At 37.1% G+C, this 9,476-nt stretch overlaps 1 protein-coding gene across 1 annotated transcript; it reads right to left on the reverse strand.

Moving 5' to 3' along the window:
- Window positions 1-505: 505 nt before the first annotated feature.
- On the reverse strand, window positions 506-7,884 carry abcd4 (ATP-binding cassette, sub-family D (ALD), member 4). Its single transcript, XM_084398697.1, has 19 exons — window positions 7,472-7,884; window positions 7,216-7,334; window positions 7,001-7,128; window positions 6,269-6,408; window positions 6,024-6,140; window positions 5,460-5,585; window positions 5,304-5,354; window positions 5,106-5,200; window positions 4,756-4,877; window positions 3,146-3,237; window positions 2,955-3,047; window positions 2,190-2,395; window positions 2,009-2,100; window positions 1,831-1,867; window positions 1,546-1,595; window positions 1,418-1,470; window positions 1,253-1,329; window positions 1,024-1,139; window positions 506-909 (listed from the first exon to the last, which is right to left on the reverse strand). The coding sequence occupies exons 1-19, from the start codon at window positions 7,504-7,506 to the stop codon at window positions 841-843; spliced, it is 1,818 nt and encodes a 605-aa protein (XP_084254823.1). The 5' UTR covers window positions 7,507-7,884; the 3' UTR covers window positions 506-840.
- Window positions 7,885-9,476: the final 1,592 nt, after the last annotated feature.

Consider the following 9,476-nt stretch of genomic DNA (forward strand, 5'->3'; position numbering starts at 1 on the left):
TAAATTATGCCATATGTATATACAGAATACTATAAATACATAAGAACAGAAGTTGTTTCTAAACATATGAAGTGAGAAAGTTTGCTAATTTTAACTCTGAGCCAAATATATTGTGTTTTAGCAACAAGATATGTTGAGTGGTACATTTCTTCACCATCTCCTGTACTTCCTCCAAATGTGCATGTTTTTGCGGATAGGTGTGCTAAATACTTTTGTCTCAATATTCAAATACATAATAATGCATTTGAGAATTTTTTTTTTTTTTTAAGTATTCACTGCCCAAATGAATTAATGCAGTATGCATTAGGAACAGAGAGCTAGTTAATATTTAAATTCTGAGATTAATAAACTCATGCAATATCATTAATGGATCTGTATTGTTATTCAGCTCTGTGGCTGGAAAATGTTGGCCCTCTATTGGTCAGGCAGAGAAATTGCACTTTTTTGTAGCAAACACTAGAAGTACATTAAAAAACACATGACCAAAATCAACATTTAGACATTTGTGTGGCCATTAATAGTTTAATATCAGTCATGTTTATAAAATATTTAATATTTATAAAAAATATATTTGAAATACATTCTATAAGCACTTTTTCTCAAATTATTTTTGAAATACTCTTAAATGTTCTTTATTACAGCAATCCCTTTTTCTTTTCTTTTTTTTTGGCAAAACTTGTCTCTATCTATCAGTATCTAACCAGTATTATCAGTGTATCAAAAACTCCAGTAAATCGCAGTATGCTGTCAAGTAAACATTACAACATGTCTCAAGGATGGATGCACCCACAACCATAAACCGGACCAATATCTTCTTCATTATAGTGTAAGTCCGAAGTTTCACGCCTCTCTGAGTTTGGTGAGCTCCCATTGGCCACCTCCACACAGTCGCAGCATGACATCATGATGCTGTTTAAAGAGCACACATAAAAAAAAAAAAAATCTATCAAGAGGCCATACAAAAGTTCACAGTAATGTTTGTGGTGTTGTGTTGGTGAATGCGAAAAGGTCACATATTGTCACCTTTTCCAGAGTGCTTCGGTGACCCAGACTGATGAGGGTCATTCCCAGCTGCTTACAGGCCTTATAGAGCTGGCCCTCGGCCTCCTCCGTCAGAGCGCTCGTGGCCTCATCCAGTACTAAATCAAACTGCATGTTTTACTCACGACACAGGCCACATGAATGAGACTAATCAGACTGATTATTGCTATTAAAACTACAGGAAATCTGACGAGACTATGCAGGAACTGACCTGCATATTTGGGCTGCAAGTAAAACAGTCTAGCAAAGCAAAGCCTCTGCATTTCTCCTGGTGATAAAACATCATACCTGTAAAAAAAAACACGAGGGAATCCCATTTTAATGTTCTTAAAACACCCACATTTTTCATATCCAGATATTAATACTCATTTCTCACCAGTTCCAGTTCACTTGTGTATCCAGTCCTCCGATTCTGGTCAGAAGATTCGACTGACATACAAAAAAAACACACTTACAAAACAGCTTTAAAAGACAGAAAATTATAAAGAGGAAGATCAGTCTTACCAAACCAACAAGTTCCAGGTATTTTAATATTCTTTCATCATCTATAGACCCTAGAAGAAGAATTTATATTGGTTGAAAGTAATCTACATTTACAACACCAGAAGTGTGTAGTTTAATTGGCTCACGAACGTCTTCAAGATCTTGATAAGTTTGCATTGGCTTATATAAGGCAAGTTTATTTATATAACACATTTCATACACAAAGTACATTACATGCATATATTTGAGCTATATTATTTAAATAATGCAAATCATTAGTTTTTTGTAAATTAGATTAATCTGTACCTGAGGAAGGATATATATCATTTAATGGATAGATGACCTACAAGAGAAAGCCAGCAAATTAGTGTCACTCTCAAAATGACATAAGCACATTTTTGTTCTCAATAATTGTTTTTACTAACAAAATTATATGCAAGTTTCTGCATAATTGCATAAAAAAAATAGTTTTTTCTTCTCTCACCTGTTCTCTAAGAGTGCCATCAGTAAGATATGCTTTCTGTGGCAGGAAGAACACACCCCTCGGTCCAAAACATGTGGTCATCTCCACAGACCCTGAGAAACAGGAAAGCAGTATGATTCAACGATGCAGATTTGTTCATCTGCATCTGATCATTTTATCTCCTGTCATCTCTGTCGTGTACCACTGCATGGCTCCCACAGGCCGTTGAGGACCCTCAGTAGGGAGGTCTTCCCTGTTCCCGTGTTTCCCACCACGAGCAGGTGCATTCCTTGACTGATCTTTAGGGTCAGATCCTTCACCAGCAGCTCCTCTGATCTGGGTGATTTATAGGAGAGACGATCCAGCACAAACGCCGCGTCTGCTGGGACACTGTGAAGCTCCCGATCACTGATAGAGAATTATTATGATTGTTAACAAGATTGCAACAATGATAGCTAGAAAGTAAAGTTCATTGGAACAAACTTTTTTTAGCTAGCATGTTTGTAGCAGATTTAAATACATTGCTAGCATGAAATAACACATTGCTTACACTTATTAATACATTGCTAACATTAATTAGCATGTTGCTAACATGTTTTAACACATTGCTAATATGAATAAGCATATTGCTAGCATGTTTTAACACACTGCTAACATGAATTAGCATGGATTAATGCATTGATACACAAAGATATAGCATTTACTGTGCAAAATTATTATTGTTAACTAAAACCATAAAAAATGTAAATTTACAATGAAAACCGAAAATCTAAAAATAGAATCAAAATATTAAAAACTGTAATAGTATATCATTGATACTAAAATAACACTGCTCATTCTGGACTACCAGGAACTCTTTTAGATCTGCGTTAGATCTCGGTTTCGAGTCTTGAAATTTGTTTAGAACAAATCTAAACAACTTTCAATTAGTTCAATTTACCCGTTTCAATTTCAATCACTCAATTACCTGTAAGATTCATCCTTTGACAGCGGATCATACCACTCATAGTCACACTGTTTCTTGGCAATGTCTGCCATCGCTTCCCGCAATTCTCCAATTCTGGAACCAACAGAAAGCTAAAGCAGACTATTTTTTCATTCAGTCATAACACTGATGCACAATAAAATGTGCTTTTAAGCAGTCTCAGTGCATCTCACCTGTGCGTGTATCCAGCGACATCAGACACGGTGGTTGAGAGATCTATGAGCTGGGTGAAGCAGTTTATCAGATAGATACAGACGAAAGCATTCTGAAAGAGACACGTGACGTGGTTAACATATTGTGGACAGCCGAGATTCACTCAGAGCAGAAGCACTTGTTTTTGTCTTAAAGGCACGGTAGGCGATTAGTTACAGATTTTTTTTTTGTTATGCTGGTTGAAAGTCTCTTCACATTCTGATAGCAATCAATAAGTTAAGTGGTCTAGATGTATTTATATGTATATATATATATATATCGTCTGTTGAAGGCGTAGGACCATAAAATGTTCGTCCAATCATTGCATTTGGACCTGCATGTCAATGTATGTATTATCCCTTGCTCACGCAAACATCACACGTCATCAGCTTGTTTCATGCTATGCAGAGTAAGGGGCCGTTCACACAGAACACGTTTTTCGATTCCACTGCGCTACTTTTCCATTATTTTTCAATGTAAACACGCGCTAGACGGACATGTACGACTGTTGCACTCGCGTCTTTTGCTGCGTCTCACGCATGACACGGCATTCTAAAAATGTGGCGCTCAAGTTAAAAGTTGTTAAACTTTTAAAAAACACGTCTCGAGACCTTGCGTTTTTTCCCCATTTCACTGCCCGCGCCTCGTGTTTTTCAAAGCAAAAACGCATTCTGTGACTGGCCCCTTAGATAGGCGTCAGTCACAGAGCACCGCAAATGAAACAGCAGACACCTTTTACAGTTCCTCCTGAACCAAAACAACGAGCTTATCCTGCATTCACACCATAACTACTGTAATTTGGAAGAGATGGAAACCTGTGACATTATACTCGGTTTGTGACTCGAATTAATGCGTTTCAATGGCAACACTATCAACGCCGAAATCAACCTGCAGCAGTCAAGAGGTACAGGTCAGACCTCTTTAAAGGTCCCATATTGTACACCTTTCTTAAGTTTTATTTTAGGTTTTGATGTCCTTAAGAATATATATTTGCAGTATAAGTACCAAAAACCTGTAAAAAAAAAGCTGTATTTTTACAGCTCCTTTCTCAGGAGCTCTGCCAAGAACAGGTCGGTTTTGGCCTGTCTACTTAATATTCATGAGCCTCTCTTCTGATTGGCTTGTTGTTTTCTGAGTGACCCACCATTGGTTGGGGTGGTGACTGAAGGCGGTGACTGAGTAGTTCATCACATCACATTTACACATCACATTTATACGGAAGTCACAATGGCTCGTGAAAAGGCACAGCTACTTCATGCAGGCTGTGTGCATTTGTCTGTGGATTGACTGTTTTGAAACTTATATGGTAGTTTCATAGCCCTTAGACCTCTGTTATCATGAAAAAAGCCAGGAAATTTCAGTTTTGACAAAATGGGACCTTTAAGTTGTTTATGTTCATTATTATTGTAATGTTATGTGTTTCATGCGGTCATGTGTTTTGAAGGAGGCGTGGCTTTGGAGACGCTCTGAAGGGAGGGTGGGATCTTATGCTTTCAAAGCTAGCTCGCTATTGCTAGCCTCTCCGAAAAATTGCCTACTCTACTGTACCTTTCATTTTCAGCCACATTAAATACAGTTTTAAGGAACTCACCTTGCTGACAAGAGCACTCAGTTCTCCAGGTGTCAGGCCGTCATACTGTCCAGCAAAGATGGGGATCGCGATGACTATATAGCTGAGGATACTGCCCAGATAGTCAAAGGTGTTTACCCCAACTTTAAAGAAGCAAAACAATAAGCATTTGTAGAGAACAGAACAGAAAGCCTGCATTATTTTAAAATAGGTTGATAAGGCGGCTTAATGCCTGCAAAATGACACTATTTGGCTGAAGACGGTTCGGAGTTAAATGCATGAAATTACTTTTTTCTTATTTTCAGTAACAATAGTGAGGAATATACTGCACATTTTATATATACTGTACAATCTTCTGAATGCTGTCTTACTGTAAAGCCAGAGCTCTTTGTTCATCAGGCTTCTCTGAGTGGATAAGAGCATCTGCAGCCTTCGGTCGGTCCGCATGTGTTCCACCTTCCCTGCCCTGATCAAAAACACAACAAATGCTCTCCTGCTCTGTGATCTGAGAGTATGTGAGAGAAATATAGTGATCAGTGCAGGCAGAAATACTGAAAGTGCACACTAACCTGAAGAAGGCGGCAGATTCTGCGTTCACTCTTATTTGCATGTGTTTAAACCTGGAAAGAGACCAGCAAAACAGAACTGCTGAAATTCTGCTGCATTCATTCAAAAAATAAGATCAGATAGCAATGGCAACTAATAATACAGTATGTGTCGTCTACCTAAAATCTCCCTCCAGCTTTTCTTGCTCAACCAGCATGGACACGACGGGTCCTATCAAGATCTTGTTGACGATGGTTCCAGCCACAAAGTAGCCGAAGATGCTAACAAATCCAATCCAGCCCGCACTACAGCACCAAAAAGGTAGGAAAAAGTTATCCTATCAAATCTTTCAATGCAAAACTAGAGGGATGAAAAGATACAAGAGTATTTAGTAGCACTTAATAATTCATAAATAATTGTAACCAAAGTTAAAATGCATCTGAAATGTGTTTGTCATGTGATTTAATGCATTATACTTTCCAAAAGAGTAACAACGAATAGATAAGTATTAGAATGTATTATAACTGTGGTCACAATTATTCATGAGATCATACAATTCATTATTACAAAGCATAATTAATACATTAAAAATACTTTTTTAATGAATGTATTATACTAAAGGCTTTAGGTAAAGTGTCCAGAATATTTTAATGCCATTAATGGCCACTGATGATAATGAATACTGGCAAATACGATCACATCATATATTATACAGAACACAAACACACAAGCATCTCTCTGACCTGTTGAAGCACTGATAGCTGTAGTAGATCACAGTGAACGGAGAGATGAGAAGTCGACTCGCCATAGTGCTCATCTGCTTACATAACCTCTCTACATCCTGACTGATGCGCTGGTCTCTTAACATGACACAAACACAAAATAAACCATTAACACATTAGATTTAATTAAGTCTTCTTAAAGGGTTAGTTATCCCTTTAAGTGCTGAAGTGTAACCACATAAACAAATGTTGTGTGAATACATTACGGGTTGTCGATGTCTTTGCACAGTATGTTGAGGGTGTAGTAAACGCGTCCCTTGAAGTATGTGTTATGGATTTCTTCAGTTAAAGACTTTCTCCAGCTGACATACAGCAGACTGGAGATGTACTGGTCTAGACTCTTCAGCTGAGGAACAGATATATTATTGATTAGTGATTTATTATGAATCCTTGATTGGATATTTAGCTGACAATTCTATCCAAAGCAAATATACAGTATACATATCACAAATGCAGTACAACCTCTTTAGCCCATCAATTATGTTGCTGCTCAATTTAACCCATATTTGAGTTTATGGTTTAGCCAATTAAACTCTCCTATCAGAAATTTCTGTGACTTTTTCTAATTTAGGGCCATAAGGGCCATTTAGAACAAAATGTATATTATGATTGTGATATTTGCATTTCCTTCCCCATTACTGGTAAATGAATATAGTGATAAATATTGTTATTGTATGATATGGAAAAAAATCTTGTGACATTTGGCAGAAGCTTTAATCCGAAAAAATGTACACTGACTGCATTGAAGGTGTACATTATTATCAGTTCACCCATGTTCAGTTTGTTGGGAATAGAAACCATGATCATTGCATTGCTAGTGACATACTCTAATATAAAAATCATACACAGATTTTTAACATAATATAAGGGTTACAACTAGTTAGCAGATGCTGTTTCCTGAAGCGACTTGCAGAAAACTACTGTAATACCAAACTCACGGTTGAATTAATCAGGATGAGCAGAACCGCAAACAACACCAGATCTTTGAACTTCCCATAGCTCTTCTCAGACAGAACCTCGTAGAACTGACTCGGAATGAGACCCACTTGATAAATCACAAGCTGGACTAAAAGAAAAGAAAAATACATTGAAAAAAACACAGAGAGAGAGAGAGAACAAACAAAAGCCAGTCCAAATGTTCAAAGTTTATTACCTGAAAGCGTGACTCCAAGAAGCGTCATGAACATCCGGACACTCAGGTTGGACCAGGATGGGAAGAGGATCTTCAGAATGCTGCAGAACCTTTGCAGAAACCTCCAGTCCAGCTTTGGTCTTGGGGGGAAAAACACATCCACACAACTCAAGTCAACTAGTTACATGTAGGGCTCAAAATGTCATCACAAAAACAGCAGTATTTCTCGTATTCTCTTATGATAGAAGATATATAGAGATGTCAGTTCAAGTCTTACCTTTTCACACTGCTGTTCTTCTTCATGGCTGGCATTGTGGAAGTTTGGTACAGGTATTGAGACCTTCTGAATGTCCCTTTTTTGTTTTTTGCTTATTTCAAGCTCTTAGAGGAGTTTATTGGATGCGTTTTGGGTTCAAAGTCTAAAACAGCATATGACAGCGTCTTAAACATTATTCAGTCAAATCTGACAAGCACTAGTTATAAACAAAGTGACCGTTTGTTTACTTTTACAATAATTTAATGGAGATCAAATCATACGCGATCCATGATAATGATGTTGTAGCGCCGAATTAATGAGCAAATAAATTAATGAGGTTTCTTTATTTCAGTAGTTGTTTTATATCACATGTACACAAACATTTCTTCGTCTACGTCTAGACTAGTCGAGTGCTCCGCTGCCACCTGCTGTACAGGAGAGTTACGACAGGAGTGCAGAAATATAGCCATTGAAGGACATTTTAATGGATAGTTTACCCAAAAATGAAAATTCTGTCATAATTTGCTCACCCTCAAGTTGTTCCAAACCTGTATGAATTTCTTTCTTCTGCTGAAGTCAAGTCAAGTCACCTTTATTTATATAGCGCTATTTACAATACAGATTGTAGCCAGAGTACACAGCTTCATTACTTGAGTAAAAGTACAGATACCCATTTCTAAATTTTACTCAAGTACAAGTAAAATCACTACAGTCAGATGTCTACTTAAGTAAAAGTACTGAAGTACTTGTTTTTAAAAGTACTTGAGTATCAAGAGTACATTTTCTAAATATTGCATTACTACTGCCAGTGCTCACACATTGGTAAACACAGCAAACACCTGAAGCGAAAACTATCATTAACTTGTTCAGAAAATTGAAATAGTCTGGCGAGGTGGGGCCACAGGTTGGCACATTCCCGGGATGGACCTGCTGCGTCTTCATCCATGGTTTCATCTCTTATCTAAATCTGACCATGGAGTTGACTTTGGTGGAAAGCTGAAGGTGATTGCTGATAGGCTGTCCCAAACAGTGGCGCCTGCACAATCCAATCACGTTTGAGAGGGAAACAACAAATTGAGGGTTTTCGAGATTTTTCTTTTTTCCTTTTTTTTTAGAAGAAGTAACAGGTACTCACGGTTATGGATAGAAATAGCGGAGTAAAGAGTACAATATTTGCCTCTCAAATGTACTTGAGTAAAGTCATGAGTACTCCCCAAAAATGATACTCGAGTAAAGTACAGATCCCTCAAAATTGTACTAAAGTAGGCCTACTGTACTCAAGTAAATGTACTCCGTTACCGTCCGGCTCGGATTGTAGCAAAGCAGCTTCACAGTGATAACATGATAATAATACAACAAAGTTTGTTTCTAGAAGAAAATTGCGTCACGTGCACCTTAAGTAAGGCTGATCAGTGATCAATAATATTGTTAACATATAAAATGTCCCCAACTAAGCAAGCCAAAAGCCAAGACAACACAAAAGAAAATATTTTGAAGAATATGGGTAACCAAACAGTTGATGGACCCCATTGACTTATACTATGGATAATGGGGTCCATCAACTGTTTGGTTACCCATATTATTGAGGCTGAGTAAACGATGACAGAATTTTCATTTTTTGGGTGAACTATCCCTGTAATGTATAAAATCGCTAACAGAATTAAATATTTTTATAGCATGCGTTAATTCTGGTTCATGCTAATTTATAAACATAGACTATATTCATTGTTATCTTATATTAATCTGCATTAAGGTGTACAACTTTTAATATTAAAATGTATTCAAATATGTAGAAAAATGCAGAAACATTAACCAAGATCTACAGGATTTGTTATAATATTGTGCATATTAAAGGTGTCAACTTTCCCCGTTCTCACTTACACCTTATATCCAGCTGGCTGTAAAAGGCAAGCATTGTACCTTTCTGATAAATTTTTTTTTTTAAATAGCCCAAGGGTTTCAATCCTTGAAATGTGAGCTGCTGACTGAAACAGATCTTCAGTACAGTCCACTTTATACTGTATGT

Source organism: Rutilus rutilus, assembly GCF_951802725.1.
Source record: "Rutilus rutilus genome assembly, chromosome: 24".
Classification (NCBI taxonomy): domain Eukaryota; kingdom Metazoa; phylum Chordata; class Actinopteri; order Cypriniformes; family Leuciscidae; genus Rutilus; species Rutilus rutilus.

Excerpts from the sequence above, each read along its gene's own strand:
- abcd4 (XM_084398697.1), bottom strand. The coding sequence starts at position 7,506 with ATGCCAGCCATGAAGAAGAACAGCAGTGTGAAAAG. Across the intron at positions 4,878-5,105 it reads CAAAGAGCTCTGGCTTTACA|TTGGGGTAAACACCTTTGAC; the intron begins GTAAGACAGCAT and ends GCTTCTTTAAAG. Across the intron at positions 910-1,023 it reads ACCGAAGCACTCTGGAAAAG|CATCATGATGTCATGCTGCG; the intron begins GTGACAATATGT and ends CTCTTTAAACAG.